This window comes from Triturus cristatus, chromosome 6, assembly GCF_964204655.1.
Source record: "Triturus cristatus chromosome 6, aTriCri1.1, whole genome shotgun sequence".
In the NCBI taxonomy this organism is placed as follows: domain Eukaryota; kingdom Metazoa; phylum Chordata; class Amphibia; order Caudata; family Salamandridae; genus Triturus; species Triturus cristatus.
Genome location: NC_140589.1, coordinates 915,240,125 through 915,258,252, shown reverse-complemented (window position 1 = coordinate 915,258,252; position 18,128 = coordinate 915,240,125). Strand labels below are relative to the sequence as shown.

Here is an 18,128-nt window from a genome sequence, read left to right as displayed (position 1 = left end):
ATGTGTTTTTTATGATGCTTAACAATAGAGCAACAACATTGTTGTTGTGCTTTGTGTATTTGGTGTAAAGTCATAGGGGCAGATTTACAAGCCCCGTAAGCCACTTTTGTGCTGCCGTTGAGTCACTTCTGTGACGCAGCTGCGACGTAAAGCCAGCGCCATGCTGCGGGGTATTAACAACGTGACGCATCTAGGGAGATGCGTCATGTTGTAAAGACCTGCGCTACATGAAACCTACGTCAGGTTTCATGTGTGCATTTTGGGGCGGGGGGGGGGTGCGTTCCAGGGCAGGAACGCCTCAGAAAAGTGGCTGAGTGAAATCTACAAGATTTCACTCAGTCACTTTTACGACCCCCTGCGTCAAAACCTTGCGCCTGCTTGAAGCAGGCGTAAGGCTTGACGCACCATGTTAGACATAGACAGGGTTGGCACAGTGCCGGAGTTGCGTCGCGCCCGCGACACAACTCCAGCACTGCGCCAACCTTACGGCAGCAGATGCGACACGCATCTGCATTTCCTTGCACCATGATGCGCAGCATTGTAAATGCGGCGCACCCGTGGTGGCACATGGATTGAGATGCGTGTCGCAAGTTTCCTGGCGCATCTCTGCTGATTTGCAGGGATGCGCCAGGAAACGTAAATCAGCCCAATAGTGTGTAAGTCTGCTTAACCTTTCGAAATAGTTATCAGTAGGATCAATTCACACACTATTTAACCAACCCACCCACGGCCCCATGCCTAGCATTTACAGGTAGCTTCACAGGAAGTTACATCTCATTGTTTCTCTTTATGTTACATAAATTATTTTAAAGCTTATTTTAAGGTGCGGCATGGGAACAATCAGTAATCGATGAGAGAACCAGTTAATAAAACTTTCAAATTCCCGAGGTGAAGTTAATACCAGTAGCTGCGAAGCAATCTACATACTTAAAGGGTTAAATAAATTCACAATGTTCGCAATGTTCATTTACTTAAAGCAATCAGAATGCTCAAAACTAAAAAAGTCTTTCAGTGTACCGTTGTTGGGCTGCTTTTGTGGAATCTGGCCTTTCCGTACAATCTGAGGAAGTTGAAACGGGGGAGATTTAAACTTGCAAAGTCTATTTCTTCGCGTTGTGACGTACTTGCAGAGAGCACCGTTTGTTTACAGTGAATTTCCCCCTCTGTCTCTTTCCAGTGATGGCTGGGCCGACAGAGATGAAGTCATTGAAGGGTACGAAGCTGAAGCGAATGGGGGCATCACGATCAAACTGCAGTCTGAAGAGGTCATGTCATTCGACGAGTATTTTCTAGGCCTGCGGCTAGACACCAACACCCGCAACCCCTGGTTCAAGGAGTTCTGGCAGCATCGATTCCAGTGTCGCATTCCAGGGCACCCACAGGAGAACCGCAATGTTAAAAAAATCTGCAAAGGTAAGAACCATCCTTCTTACTACTACTGGGGCACGTGTGCTTGGATTTCTGCGTTTTAATAGCGTTTTAATAGCGCGCTGCCGAGTCAGGAATTGGATTAGCTTTATGCTGATTTTGGCCTAATTGTGAGTTACCTTTTATATGCTACAGACCAATATGGTGGGTACTGCATTAAATAAGTGTTAGCTGCGCATCATTCCAATCAAAGAAGGTCACATATATATTTTTTGGATTTACTACTTTACGCCAATAAACCCACATGTCCCTGTTTTAACCTGCATACCTTTATCTTTGACCTGCCGAAATCGAACGTGGAACACTCTGGGTAAGGTCTTTATTGCAGGAAATAATTATCACATGCGTTAAGATAGTGCTTAATTTGAGCCGGTGGTTCCCGGTGCTCGGCACCAGCACTTAATTGTTAACAATAAAGTGGCGGTGTCTGGCTAATTTAGAGATGACATTACTATTACCTGCCGTCCAAGTTAATCTTAAAGGTTTGGGGGCCGTGATAGTCCAAATTGTCAAACTTGTAGGTTAGCAATTTTGTTGTTACTATCATTGGCTGCATGGTGGTGCAAGCTGCACTGGCCTCCTGGCGCTTATTTTGTTCACAAATTAAGCACTTCTGTTAACCTCTTGACCTCTGGTAATTACGATCCACATGCAAACAGCATTTGGGCATAGGAAGTAGAAAGATTTGGTACTCTTCAGTGAGACTCAAGTGTGAACTTCAGGGTTAGGGTCTCTGAGTGCCAGATCTTCTTAAAGGTGGACTTGCTATGAGTTAATTCCTTGAATCCCTTCAGCGGCTGAGTAACATGCATGTCACTGAAATATGGGCTGGGGAAGGAGGAATACTGCTACTCTTTTCATCAGTGGCTTGATGGCAGTTTCATCTCTTTCTCCCCAGCAATGAATCACTCCCACTGCTCAATATGATAGGCCAGTGGATTACCCACTGACTCCTGAGAGGGGACATAACAGGACATTGTGTGGATCAGAAGGGAACTTCTCAAGGACAACTGATGAGATCATGAAGGACAGCTGCACAGTCAGGTTTTCCTGTAGTCTTCTAAATCTGGGCTTCATTCCTACCCCTGTTCTCTCTCCGCCAGGAAGGGCAGAAGTACTATGTGATAGGGTACAGTTTGTTATGAGATGAAGGGTCATTTTGATAGCTCCTCTAGCGGAACAAGTACTCAGTGAGGATTTTGTCCTGTTCTTGATGGACAAAGTCCAGATAGTGTAGCACAGCTCTGGACATGAAGGTTAACCTCGCATGTAAATGGATCCACTTCAAGATGGAATGGTCCCTGGATCATCTCTCCTATTCAACCACTCTGACGTAATCGCCGCAGTCGAGTAACCATCAGTTCTGCATCCTTCTCATGAGTATGAAAATGCCCCTATTCATGTGTAAAAACAGCCCTGTCCCTCGATGGAGCATCCGCACCATATTCAAGCAACTCAAATTTCTTTGCTTCTGAAGATGATAATTGCACTGATATTAAAATACTTTGGTATTTGCAGTGCTTATTTAAGGCAACACATTAGCATCATTATCATCATCATCATTATCATCATCACAATCAGTATTATTAATATTATTATCTAAAACATTATCAGGGAGATTTTCTGTCCAGAATATCTCCCTAATATTAGTGGTGCATCTGCTTCCTCTGCCTGGGTTCTTGCTAAAAGGCAGTAAACCCACTTGATTTCCTTTCAGGATCTGTGCTACATAGGGGTGCCCCACCAATATAGTGCAAGGCTCTAGCTGCCTTCCAGAGCTGTGAGTTTGCAGTTCCCAAACTATTCACCCAAACTTCACCCGCGTGGCAACAGCTGCGAGATCTGGGAGGCATGCGAATGTCGCGGCTTGCTGTCCTGTGGGCCAGTGTTCATTTGAGTCTTCTAGCTCATCACTTTATTTGATTTTGCAGCCCCTGTCCTCAGGGTTGTAAGTCTGCAATTCAAGTCAGAGTTTATTTAGGAAAACTACAATAGCAGAATATTTTGCGACTGATGGATGGGTGAGGCCGTGGGTAAAACTGGGGAAACAGTTGGCAGATGCCACAAGACAATCAACTGGCAGTTATCATGTTTGCATTACTATAGGTCTCCCAATTGCTAAACAATTGATGTGGGTTTGATCCACTCAATACCAGGATGGAGGCTTATAATTAGACCTGTTGTCAGGTAAGGACCTGCTCTTCAGTGTAGTCTGAATTATTTGTTTTCATATCTGAATGTGTGAAGGCTCATTTTTCCTCTCTTTAGGTGGTAGATATCAGAGGACTGGATGATGGGAAAGTGTATTAGCACAGGCCACCGATTCAGGATTGTTGTATTGCACTAGTAGCAATGTTCGCCTGGATATGAAGATGGTTTAGTAATAGGCCTGTTTGCAACTCAAGGGAATACTATTCTGTCTCTTGTCTTTTTAAGAATTTGGGAGAAGAGCATGCGTATAAAGGCTCTGTTGATAGACACGTGTGCCAAAGGTAATGCCACCCATATCATTTAGAGTAGGAGATATTTTCCAATCTAATAATATCTAGGAGAGAGTGGAACAATCCGATATATCTCTCTTTACTCCAAGCCCTCCGTTTCATATAGGAATTACTGTTCAGACTTGATGTTGATGATTTAGTAACCATGTGAGAAATCTTTTCCGAGGTAGTCCTTTTTAAATTTATAGCCTATTTTGGATAGTTTCAGAGTATGAAAGAGCAGAGGTAGCAATTCTACAAGTGTAGAGAGGAAGATTTACCTGAATCTAGTAATGGATGTATCAAGGAAGAGTTGTCTTGGAGTAATAGTGATTACCCGTTTCTAATCAAGGCAACTAGAAGGAAACACAACGGCAGAAGGTACATTCGTACTGCTCTCATCTAGAAGGTATACATTGAGATCAGACCACTTTACCACATTTGCATTTTGGTGGATCTCATCTTTTCCAAGTAAAACCACCATATTCCCTAGATGTAATTTAATCTACAAAAACAAATAAATAAATATCCATCCCAGGTGTCACCAACCTTTTCAATAGTGAGAGCTACTTCTCCTCAGTGGCAAAGTGAGCGAAAGAACGATGATGGATTCAACCCAGATCTATGACTGGGGGTGAGTGAGTGAAACGTTTCAGCGCTCCACTCATCATCTCCTTGTGTTTGCTTTGTAGTATTAAATGGACCACATCTATTCATAATGTAAAATCTTCTTTACCTTATTGTAATGGAACTGTGGTTGCCTCTTTCTATTACCTTAATGCTACTCATTCTTTTTTCTTCTCAGAGACCTGCTCCTTCATACAGTCTTTGGTTAATCCATGGGATGCATTAGAAGAGGCGTTTGTGAAAGGTGTGTGAAGCATTAAGGTCCTTAGGTTTCCACCCTCTTTCAAGCCAGATGGTTGCAAATGCTGAATGATTCTTCCAACCTTGAAGCTAAATAAGATATATCTCTTGTTCATACATAACAAAATATCCTTGGTTTTGTTCTGTCAGTTTCCATTGCTGCTATGTTTTACATTGAATGGAGCTATCCCCTAAAACCGTCTCCCAAACATAGCATTCTATCTTCCATTTGAAGTAGTTATTTGGTGGATGTGCCTATTAAAACATTTATTTATTATTCAAACAACCTGGGGGCATATTATCAAGCACGGCGTTAAAATTATCGCCGCTTTAGCGGCAGAAATCTACCGCTAAAGCGGCGATAATGGGCTTGATAATATGCCGCAGAGAATTCCAATAGAAGCCCATGTTGACACCAGAAAATGGGCTTCTATGGGAATTCTCAAGGGCATATTATCAAGCCCATTATCGCCGCTTTAGCAGCAGTTTTCTGCCACTAAAGCGGCGATAATTTTAACGCCGTTTCTTGATAATATGCCCCTTAGAGAATTTCCACAAGAAATGTCAACCACTTCCGATGACACCACGATTTTAAATCTAGTCTTTGTCAAGGGTCCAACACTTAGAAATTAATTGTGGTTATTGATCATAATGCAGGTGCCCCTACATCAAACATTTCCTGCCTCCTCTTCACATCCCAGGTCATTTAATGAATGGTGACGCGTCCTCTAAAGCAGCCATAAGTAAAAGTATTGTGTGTGTTGTATGAGTTATCTATGAACATTCATGCTTAGCAAGCAGAATTATTCAGCACCTGCTCAAATTTAGTAAAAACATTGGTAAAACATGTAATACATGTTTTTCACTGTAGCTACCAGCCTGATAGGTTACATTTCCACACATGAAGCATGAAAGTGGTGCATTGAAATACTTAAGTAAAGATTGCAATACAGAGATGGCAGGGCTTAAAGCTCTGAATAGAGAATTCACACTTGGGATCCCTCTGCCATCCCCATTTACGGCAAATTCAGATAGACTGGAAGAACTTGAATTTTTTCTTTTATATCTAAATACCTCCAATAATCAGAACATTCCTCTTATTGGGGATCGGCTTGCAGCGTCTTCTGTTTATACAGATAAACATCACTTACAATCACCGTTGAAGTGTGTTAGAATCGGGGGTCTCTAGTTGAAAGTGGTTTGCACCTGTCCAATTAGGGACCCTCACTCTAGTCAGGGTAAAGGAATTACACAACTAAGATAACCCCTCTCACCCCCTTGATAGCTTGGCATGAGCAGTCAGGCTTATCTTCGAGGCAATGTGTAAAACATTTGTACATACACATACGGTAACGCAGTGAAAACACTATAAACAGACACCACACCAGTTTAGAAAAATAAATCTGAAGCAAACAAGACCAAAATGACAAACATCCAACATACACAAATTAAGATATCACTTTTCAAAGGTAAAGTAGGTTCAATCTATACAGATCTATAGATTCATTACTCATAGCACAAAGTACCTGGGATGCGTCACCAGCAAAGATGAAAACAGGTGCAGGGGAAGTGAGGTGCCGGAAAAGCAAAGTGATGAGTTGGTTCTTTACTCATAGGGGAGGTGATGCTCTGGTTCCTTACTGCCAGGGGAGGTGATGTGTCGGTTCCTTACTGTGAGGAAAAGTGATGGTCCGATCTCCGAATACAAGGCCTTGATTCCTTAATGCTGGGCATGTTGATGAAGAACCTGGCGCCCAGGGACGAGGCGCTGAAAATCCAGACACACTGTGTCAATGCGGCAGCGGTGCTGCGTTGATTTCACAGCTGCAAAGCAGGTGATATCTCAATTCTTCAGCTGCACAGCAGGCCCTGCGTCAGATTAGGAGCGGGTGCCATGGACGTCGATGACATGGGGATCAGGATTTGGGTTGCTTGTGAACTTTCAGGTGCTGAGAGTCAATGCCTGGATTTTCTACTTTGTTTTCCTGATTCTACTTTCAAGGGCAAAGGGACTAGATTTGTCACCACTCTGCAAGTCAGGGCTCTCTTAACATAAGAGGCCATGCACTGGTAGGTAATGTCTTTGATGGCACGAAACTTCGTAATGGGAGGCAAGCATGCACAAGCCCTTGGAGAACCTTGGAAAGCAGGATGTAGAAAGCAAAGTCCATTCCTGTCACTCCCAGGACCAAAGCAGCACGCAGCAGGTCAGCACAACAAAGCAACAGGCAGAGTGACAGTCCCGCCTACAGCATTCAACTCCACTTCCTGGTTGTTGGACATGGCCCTTTTTAAAGGGTCATCCCAGAACTTTTTGCCTTCCTCCTGTATTTTTTCCTGCCTGATGTTGGTGGTTTTCTGACTATGGGCACTTTATTATTGCTGATCAGTGCTAAAGTGCATATGCTCTTTCTTGTAAACTTGGTAAGATTGGTCTACACCTATTTGACATATTTATTTTAACTATTAGTCCATTGTACAGTGCTATCCCATATACCTAGGGCCTGTAAATTAAATGCTACTGGTGGGCTTGCAGTGTTGCTTGCGCTACCCACTGATGTAGCCTTTCAAACCTGTCTAAGGCCTCTGCCACTACCCGGCCGCACGTGCAGTTTACTGCCTCTGTGACGTGGCATATAAAGTGTTTGCCATGTCTGCATCTCCCCTTTTACTACAGATCAGTCACCCCTAAGTTAGGCCCTAGATAGCCCTGTGGGCAGGGTGCGGCGTAGATAAAAGGTAGGACATGTGCCTTAACTGTGTGGCATGTCCTGGTAGTGACAAACAGCCTACTTGGTTTTTTACTGCTGTGAGGTTGCATTGGGGATTCCCTGATATGTGCTTCAGTGGTAAATCCTGACATGAGAGGGGCAGCCTGACCGTGTTTGGTATGTTTGGAACAGTAGTGATAAATCCTGCTTATTGGTGAAAGTAGAGTTATTATTACTATTTTAGAAATTCCACTTTTAGAAATGGGCATTTCCATGAGCTATGTGTATTTGTGCCCTGCCTGGATGTGTATTGACTGTCTGGTTCTGACTGACAGGGGAGAGGGGATGTGCATCTACTCCAGCCAGTCCCTTGGGGGGGGTTGAGGTGTGTCCTGCCCTGTGTGTCCTGAGGACTGCTGTGTATCAGGAGGAATCGCTGTCTGTGACTACCTGCTGGGTGGCTGAAGGGACTGCCACTCTGCTAGGGGACCCTACATGCTGGCCTGCCTGTGACCTGTTCTCTGCCCCAGAGACCTCCCAAGGCTTTGTGGCTTGCCATGTGTGATATTTAACACAGCGCGTGGTGAGTGCTGTGTTTCCCCACCCTGCTGTTGCAAAGCGTATTGAGAGCACTAATTGCCATTCCCAGTGCTTGTGAACTCTACCAAGAAGCGTGTGGTGGGCGCTTCCATACGTATTGTGCTTGTGGAGGAGATCAACGCATGTGTAGCGCTGCAGGTCGAGCACTTCGCTCTGCCTTCCCATGAGCATTGGGCTCTACAAAGGGAGTCTCCGGGCCAAGCATGTAGTGGGAGCCCAAGACGTGCTTCAAGACAGAAAGCTGAGCGCAGTCCTGACGGTTGCCGTGGCAAAGCCGGAGATGCAACCCGAAGCACCTGCCAGCAAACTAAACCGGAAGGACGATTGCACTCCGCAGCCACAACCCTCTGCAAAAGCCGGCTCTACAGAGTTGCGGCTGCGCCCAGTCTAAGAAAGGTCAGAAGAAGAAGAGGAGAGGCTGTGGGGGGACAAGGAACCAAGCGAGTTCTCCGTGACGGAAGAACCACTCTACCTTCCTGGAAGAGAGTACTTGGTGGGTGCGGGCCCGTGCATTATTCTCTGGTGGCCAGAAAGGTATTGTGTGGGGCTGGGGAAAGCTGTGTATCCCGGGCCGAACCAACCTGAGGCAGAGCTACGGAACAAGCTTCTAGCGCCGCCGAAGGCTGCCTCACACCACTTGGGTCTTTTTCAGCTTGTGTCAGCCACCTAATATACTTAACCCCCAGCAGGCACGCAACGCCCATTGGGCTCAAAGGGCTTCAGCCCCCCCCCCCCCCATCGTGTGTGGCAGCCCGGACTGAGACAGCATCCTGGGCACACAAACACAGCCGCACCGAGTACTTCACAGGTCTTTAAAAGACCATTTCCGTGTTAATGAGGCTTTGTTATTTTTTTGACCTTCTTGGAGCTCCTGCATATCACTGAAAAGTCAGCCCCCCCACCCGGAATCTTTTGTAACACCCCCCCCGAAATTGTTCGTAGCCCCTCCCGAAACTTGGCTCTAGTTGTACCTCTGGCACCCAGTGATTAGTGAATGGGGCTGAGTTTCACCCTTCTCACGGCTAGCACGCGCATGTAGGCCGCCAGCCTGTGGCGAGGGGAGGTTTCCTGACAACTTAGGCAGTGAGGGTGCCTTTCCTCCTCGTTGCACCTACTTGGGAGAGGCATGATTGTGTTTGACAGCTCTGGAATAAACTTCGACGGAGGCCCCAGCTCCTCATCGAGAAAGAGGAGCAGTATCAGAAGCTCCTGAGTAGGAGGGAACCATCCCGAATTGTCTCATTCCCCTGTTATAGGTGGGCACGTGCCAGAAGGCTATGGGAAGGACACAAGGATGCCAGGTACCCCCTAGGAGCGCATGTGCCACGCTGACTGTTGTTCTCTGCTATGGTAGTGTGTACACTGGTAATGTGGATGGGTTGTACCCTGATGTAAGGTTGCCTACTACAAGGATATTCATAGTGATGGCAATTTTTTCAACCTGTGCACACTACAAGTACTTACTATGGTGCACTGCGGATGATGTTGGTTATGCCTAATGTGTATGTGGTGCACAATACCCTGTCTTTCCCTGAACTGGCACCAGACACACGGCAGGGGGGGTGAGACAGTTTTGTGTCACCACTCTAGCTCAGGAAGACCCATCAGCCTGGTGATGGGCTACCATAATACGTAGGGCACACCTCAGCTCCCTTTGCGTGACCGCCTAGAGTGAATGCACAACAGCCCCACTGTCACCCTCCCTCAGATGTGGATTCCGCAGACAGGCAGAGGCACTGAATGGTAAAGCAAAAAAATGTCCACTTTCTAAAAGTGGCATTTTCAAACAAGCAATTTAAAAATCAACTTTACCAAAAGATGTATTTGTTAATTGTGAGTTCAGAAACCCCAAATTCCAACTCTCTATCCCTTTCTGATTGGAAGTTACACTCGTAATAGGGTACAAGGCAGCTCCAATGATAATCTATGGGGGAGATAGTCCTTGCAATAGTGAAAATGAAATAAGCGGTATTTCAGTATCAGGACATGTAAAGCACACCAGTACATGTCCTACCTTTTAAATGCAATGCACCCTGCCAATGGGCCTACCTTGGGCATACCTTGCATGGAGTAAAAGGGAAGGTTTGGGCCTTGCAAAGTGGTTCCAAGTGCCAGATTGGCATGGCAGCTCAGAACTGCGCACACAGACACGGCAGTGTCTGATCTGAGACATGGTTGCAGGGCTACTCATGTGGGTGGCACAATCCGTGCTGCAGGCCCACTAGTAGCATTTGAATTACAGGCCCTGGGCAGCCGTTGTGCACTTTACTAGGTACTTACCAGTAAATCAAATGTGCCAAACATGTAAGAACCAATCACCAAGACAATTTGCACAGGGAGCTTGTGCAACTTTAGCAGAGGTCAGCAGTGGTAAAGTGCCCAGAGTCCCAAAACCAGCAAAATGAAATGCAGCAAACAGTCAAAAACACGAGGTCTGAAGCAAAAAAAGACAGGGGAAAAACACGGCAATGATGCTAGGTCTAATAAAGGGCCATAGAGTCATATCTGGCAAAGAAGGGCTTCAGTTTCATCTTCTAGGAAGTAACAACAAACAGTTCCATTGTGGGAATTTTGACTAGGATCTACTCACCATATTGACCAACCACCCTTTCTCTGCCCAGGTTTGACATCTAAGCCGCTCGAGCTAGCCCGTTACAGGAACAATTCCTTACCACTCTTCCGTGACGTCACAAGCCCTCACAAGTGCAGGAAATACAAGCTGCCTCCAGGGTTCTGAAGTTTGCAAGGCCTGAGGCAAAAGTGCAATATGAGGCCCTCTGGATGCTTCTTCTGTTTTTTCCTGGTGCTTTAGGCATCTTTCTTTGGTGTTAAAAAACACATGTACGCCAGGGAAACAGAAAACATGACTTGTGGCACCATCTAGTGAAACGTTCCCCCCCAGGCTGCCTTATTCTTAATGAAGACAGGCAGCTTGCTTTCAATGAAAAAAACTACAAATATATTTTGCTGAAGTAGTGCTGGCCCTAAACAGCTCAGGGCCTGGTGCATAATGTCCTCGCTGTCCAGAAACTCCTGAGAACCTAAGCTGCCTGAATCCAGCATTACACACAACTTGTAGACACAGAAATCATAGGCAGTGGCATAGGAAGGAGGGTGCGGTGGGTGCGGGCAGCCTCGGGGGTCATCACTGAGGGGGGTGACAAAATGGCAAAAATATGGGGCGTATTCACAAGGAGCTATTGCCGAATTAACTGCACTTTATCGCAGCCAAGGGCATGATAAATTTACCTCCCCATTCATAACCTGGTGCTAACAGCCCACAGCACCAGTTTACCCGCGATAGAAGCCGCAAAAAACATCGCCACAGAGGACCCCTGCAACTATCGCTAATGAGATGCAGAGTGGGCGGTCCCCTGCCAAAAGCCGCGACAATACCACTCCTCAACACTCTTAACGACCAGCCAGATCGGCGATAAGAACACAAAACCGGCGATAAGACCTGTTAACAGCAGGAAATCTACCACTGCTCTGACCTGGTGTAAAGTCGGAAGGCAGCCAGCACCACAAAAGGGAGTCCAGCCCAGGGCCACAACGGAAGTGCAACAGATGCCATGGAGCCACTCATCATGCGGCCCCGACACCCAAGAGGGCCACAACACCCACCGCCACCACCCCCCGGACCACCCCTTCTTGGCACCCCCCGAACAAAGACATGCCACATCAGCTACACAAAAACATTTACAAAATAATCTGCTTGATGTCGCACAATCACAACTGGTGAAATGCATGTGTCGTCACAGAAATGAGCATCACACATTCACTTTCGAAGCAACACGGGAAACTTTATTAAAATGAACACAGACATGAAATGAAGACACATGGCGGCTCCCCTCGGTCACAACCTGCAAGACAAAAAACATGACGAGAAGGTGTGTCTTGCACACATCAAAGGACAGAGAGAGAGCGAAGGAGAGAGAGAGAGAGGGAGAGAGAGAGGAAGAGAGGGGGAGAGAGGGAGAGAGGGAGAGAGATGGAAAGAGGGAGGGAGAGAGAGAGAGGAAGAGAGGGAGAGAGGGAGAGAGGGAGAGAGAGGAAGAGAGGGAGAGAGGGGGAGAGAGGGACAGAGGGAGAGAGGGAGAGAGAGGAAGAGAGGGAGAGAGGAAGAGAGGGAGAGAAGAAGAGAGGGAGAGAGGAAGTGAGAGAGAGAGAGAGAGAGAGAGAGAGGAAGAGAGGGAGAGAGGAAGAGGTGGAGAGAGAGGAAGAGAGGGAGAGAGAGTGCCACCCCTGTGCACCCAGGCCACACTGCTCACCTGCTGCCACCGGTAAGTCTTCAACCACTTGGCGGTATGTATAGCAGTACACCAGGTCACACATCTGAGTCAGGGCCGTCATCTGAAACAAAGTCCAGATACATGACTAGCACAGTACACACACTTGCACAAGACAACGGCGCCTGCCCGCCCATGCACACCCAGGCAGAGGTACCCCTCCCGCCGCACATCGGAGCATGCCCGCCCTTGCACATGCAGGCCTCACTGCTCACCTTCTGCCACCGGCATGTAGAAAGGATGTCCCACAACGTGCCGCTGCAGGCCACAAGCCCGGGGCCCACGGACATGGCACCCTCCACACCATGCAACCATGCTCCGCAGGCCACCAGGTCTCACATCTTGTGCTGGGTCTTGATTACTCCATGGCATAGGACATACCAGTGCACCCGGCCTATACTGCAGTCCAGCAGGGCACACAAAACATGAGTTGGCCGGACCGCCGGGATGGGGCATCATTGCAGGCTGCAAACCCGCTCAGCAGCTAAAGGTGCCACCGACTCAGTGCACCCATAAACACCGTCCGGAGGCGGGGTGCCTGTCCCACCGCAATGTTCCGGGTGAGAATAACGCTGTGCAACCCCAGTCAATGCCACATGGTGGTATGCCATTGCCGTACGCAACGCCTCGGGTGCCACCAACCCTGTGCGCAACAACTCATGGGTCGTTTATGATTGAGAACCGTGGAGCGTCCTTCATCCAGTCACCACCAGAAGAGGGGAATGTGACGTCGTCAGCCCAATATGTTGGCGCAGTCACATGGCCAGTGACGCATGTGCCGGATGGGTGTGGTGTGTGTGCAAACCTGCCCTCAGGGAGTGGTTGTGACATGCTGACAACTAGATCAGTGACCTGCACACCACCAGCGAGTACGCCTGCGACGGGTAGCAACGAGGGCCCCCCATTGGAGCGTAAGCGGAGTGGTCTGGCCTGCCGTACGCCAGACCAGCACAGGGCTTGCAACAATGACTCGTGGGCTTTGGGCGTGGTTCAGTCCATGTCCGGACAAGGAAGTGAGTGATGCGTGTGTCCCTGTTGTAGTGTCCACGGGACCCGGTACACAAAATGCAATGTAGCACCCTCTGACTGGCATCCCACAGGATGAGCAACATTAACGCAATGGAAATCACTGTCTCTACATTCATCCACACATGCATACATGACTGATGAAAGACATGACACAGCAGTGTGTCACTGGTTGTTTATTGCACATCCTGTGCACTTCTGCAGCTGGAGCGGTACAGGGCAATGCCGAGCACACTACACAATATGAGCCGGTGGAGGGCCAGCCAGAGTCCATCCGGGGATGACTAGTCCTGTGGAAGGGAAGGGTATAGTCCGCAGTTTGTCCGCCGTGTCATTGGTAGTCGAACAGGATGTGACAGTCCATGTCGCTGTCCAAGGTGAGTGCATCGGAGTGTCTCGGGGATCAGTGGAAGGTCATGAGTCCATGTGCAGCACCAAGCAGAAACAGGCCAGGTGGCGGAAATGAATGCTAGTGCCTCCTGATCACAAACCCATCCACGTCCTCGTCACCGGATGTGAGCTCTGCCACACTTGTGGGTGTTGCAATACCAGTTGCAGCACTGTGTGGCAGTGACACATCAGGTGCCTGACTGGATGTGCCTGCAACACTGGGAGGCACTGACACACCAGTGGGCGGGGATGTGGATGGTTTGGGGGCAGCAGCATTCATCAGCCTTGTAGCGGCAATGCCATAATGGAGGTCTGCAGGGCATGATAGATCCCAGCTACATTTCGATGATGTACAGAGGTGGCTTCCATCCTTTCCACCTCCAAAAACCACACCATGTCCTCCATGAGCTTTCGCATGTGTTCCAGCTAACGGCTGGCATCGCTGGAGCCACTCTGAGCGGACAGCTGTTCTTCTCTCCGCGTCATGACTCCAGCGATGTCAGTCAGGGCTCGTTGGAGACCAAGGGCGGACATAGACACCCAAGGATGGCGTCCAGTTTGGCAGCCATGATGACGAAGCCCACCCGCACCTGCTCAGCCATCTCCCTCTGGCACTCCAGCACACGGCGTTGGAAGGCCATGTGTTGTTCCTGTGGTCTTGGGAGAGTGCCAGGGTTGTGGGTGCCGCCTGCTGGGTGGTTTGGGTGGTGGGTGGGGTCTCATCGATGTAGCTGGGCTGCCCTGATCCTGGAGGTGAGTGGCAGATGAGGTCAATGATGTCTTGGATGGTTTGGGTGTGGATGCTGGCGTTGTCCCCCTCATCATCAGTGAAGAGTGGCTGAGACTGCTCTGCAGGAGGTGTTGATAATGCCCCTGTGATGTGAAGGGGAGATGGTGTCCACATGTATGTAGCAGCATGGTACATGTTGACATTCAGACAGCATGGCATTGTACATTGTGATAGTCTGTAGGTCTGGTCGAGGAGCCAGGGTCATTGTGGGTGTGTACTATGCCCTGCTTGTTTGCGCATGTGTGCCATTGTGCCCATCTCCACCCATCCCCCCAGTACCTGGTGGTCACTCACCCTGTTGCGGTTGTTTTGTGTCCTGTTGGGCAGTGTCCACTCCACCGACTCCAGCCACAGTCTCCACACTGATGAATGTCGACACCAGCTCCTCCATGTCATCCAGCTCCAGCTGCGGCGCTGGGCCCCCACCTCCGGTCTGTGTTGCTGCCTTCTGGTTGGCGGAGAGTTTCTCCTTGGTCTTCCACTTGATGTCATTCCATCACCTCTTGACCTCGTCCATTGTCCGCTTGTGCTCTCCGACGGCATTCACCTTGTCGACGATGTCCCGCAATATTCCAGTTTTGGTGCCCAATGACACGTTGGAGGTGACGAAGAGTTGTTGATGGTGTTCCATCACCTCCGTGACTATGATCCTGTTCACCTGCGGTCTGAACTTTGAGTTCCTCGTCTTCTTGTCCTTGCCCTTCCCTGTCCCCGAGGTCCCAGGCTGGTCGTCCGGGGTGCTTGTGAGGTTGCGCTCGTCCTCTGAGCCTGCTCCGGCTGCCTCCATGGTGCTTGGGTGTTGGTCAGTTTGTGTTTGGGTGTTTTTTTCTACTTTTATGGTGATTTTTCCCACCTGGCATGTGTGTGTTGCAGGCCTGGTGCTGCTTATTGCTGATTTCCTCATTGCGCTTTGGCCCATCGCGTGTTTTCTGGTGTTGTGGTTTGTGGTTTTATCGCCGTCGTGGTGGTTGGAATGCGGACATTGTCCGCAGTTTCGGCAGACTATCGCTTGCTACCTCTTTGTTGTGAATTCCACGTTGTCACAGGGTTATTTTCCCGCGATGGGCTGCGATATTGAGAATTGCGTTACGCTACTCTTGCGGTAGTTATCACACATTCTTGTAAATATGCCCCTATGTGTTTTAAACACATATTTTTGCCATTTTATCAAGCTGGGGGTGTCAAGAAATTTTCCACACCGGGTACCACCTGACCTTGCTACGCCACTGATCATAGAGTTGAATCCAAGGTTGAGCTCTCGATTCTCACTGCTCGTTAATTCGGATATATGTGGTAACTGCTGTTTCCATATATATCGGAATTACGAGTTTTTCGGCACACAATACTTTTTTTGCAATTTTTCCTTAGTCAATCGCAGCAAGTCCAACCTGCCAATATTTACAGGGGGGGGGGGGCAATGTGCCATATATAGCAAAATACGCAGATTGTTCTGTAGTAAGCACCAACATCTGCATGTAATGCCCCATTTTTCAGACAAAACTCATAATAGATGATAATTATCAGACCCAGTAATTTACAAACACCTTGGAGTTAGATATTTTTGGGTGCATTAATTATCACATTCAACCCTGCAAATTGAAGGCTGAGTACGCTTTGCAGTGCTGAACGCTGGTTGCCTTAACTCACGAATGCAGCCCTTTGCTGCCTTGGGAAATCGGTTTGCAGTGTCAACTGTTGGCTGCCTTGACCTTCTGACTTGACTTTGAATTAATTAACACTCTTGAACTGTGAACGCTTTAAGCCAGGGTTCTCCTGCTCCCATTAAGCAGTTCTTGGATGTGCAGCCCAGGCTACTGAATTCGAAGCTTATGCATGGCTGAATTAATATATGTATATCAAAATTGAAAAGCATGTGTGTATTTTCAAAACTCATTAATTGATTTTTATTGAAAAAGGGTTACATTTTCAAAATATATTAAAGCAGATATTTGAGGCATAAATTGTGCGGCTCTGGAAAGACATATTACTAATATTGGTACATTGGTGCCAGGGGCATTGAAGATATGCCCTTAAAGTGTTATCCATGTACAGGCATTCCAAACTGATAACATTATTTTGTGTTACTATCTGCAACCCTGCCTGGTGCACTCAGGTGATTACTGTTCGTGATCTTGCATAGGGTGGTCGCTAATGTTATCTTGCTTGATATGGTCATGATTACAACACTAAAAATATTAGTAGCTCGAATGGTTTTCATTAAATATAAATAGGTGTTATTATTGAAAAGACAGGAGACTAGGTCTACTCTCTCATCAGAAGAAACTATGAACCAAACATTGCAATTTAGCCCTAAGCCATTTATTTTTTGTATATATACACACTCACTTGTTGCGTTTATGTATCCACTGTGTGAACACTACGGACACAGAGCACATCTCGTACTGCAATTTGAACCCTAGTTGTGGGTAAAAAATATGCTTATACTGGCTATCTTTGGCTTGTGTAGCATGTATTGCATTGTCAATTTGAATTGGCATTTACATTATATATATATACATCTAAATACACACTTGGGGCCTTTTTACGAGTTTGGTTATCCTCCTTTTGGCCTATCACCACCACACCAACAGGTGGACCACCAAGTCTGTCATGCGCCCGCTACTGCCGTTTTATGAGTGTAATCCAGAGTGAGTGGGCGGTACTGCTGCGGTCTCATGACGAATGTGTAAGGCTCCCACCGTGACGGCACCAGCAGCACAACATGTGCCCCCTGGATGCACGCCCAGTTCTGGCCGGGGGCTCGGTGCTCTGTTAGGGCCCCTTTCTTGCATGTCTGCCATCCTTTTCATAGTGCGCTTACGTCATGAAAAAGCAGTGGATATGTAGGTCACCACAGTGCTGGCATCGGTCCCACCAGCATATTGATGCAGGTTGCAGACCACTGGAGTAGCAGGATACTTGATCCTGGCAGAGCTGGCGGTCTCGCGGCAGTTCAACTACCACACTCTGAATTCTGCGGGCAGATCCACTGTGGTGGTGGTGGTTGGGCCGCCACCACAAGTACGGCTGTCCTGAGAACTGCTGTATTCATAATAGTGCCCTTTGTGAACTTTTTTCTATATTTGATCATTGATGGTGACTGCAGATTCCTACATCACAAACACTTACCTGTCCGCGTATATGTTTCTATGTATTCTGTTCAGAATTGTCATGTTTGAGGCAGTGGTTCCATTTCTAGTTGTCGTATTCGTTTTAAAATAAAAATTGTTTAAAAAGTCTTTCCTTATTTCCGAGTGGTGACGTTTAGCCTTTCAATTTTGTTAATACTTGGATATCTGTTAAGGTTTGAATGCTTTGTAAATGCAGACACATAATGAGAAGAGTGACATTGGTACTTGATTCAATAAAACAAATGCAGAATGCTTGCTGTGTGCTCATTTCTAACTGTTTTACTTCAAGGCATATCCGCACCACAAAAAGTTGATACTTTATCATCTTGAAATTGTGACCTCATGTCAATTGTGAGAAGCTGTCACTATAAGTCAATTTATAAAATTAACTTTTATCTTTTGTGTTATATTTTAAT

The 18,128-nt window shown here is 47.4% G+C and overlaps 1 protein-coding gene across 1 annotated transcript in view; it reads left to right on the top strand.

Annotated features, from left to right (window-relative positions):
- The first annotated feature begins 622 nt into the window (after positions 1-622).
- Positions 623-18,128, top strand: part of GRM1 (glutamate metabotropic receptor 1) — a 767,592-nt gene continuing 750,086 nt past the window's right edge. The window contains exons 1-2 of the mRNA XM_085609740.1: positions 623-636; positions 1,178-1,413. Of these exons, the coding sequence (XP_085465866.1) occupies positions 623-636; positions 1,178-1,413 (250 nt within the window). The remainder of the gene's footprint in view (positions 637-1,177; positions 1,414-18,128) is intronic.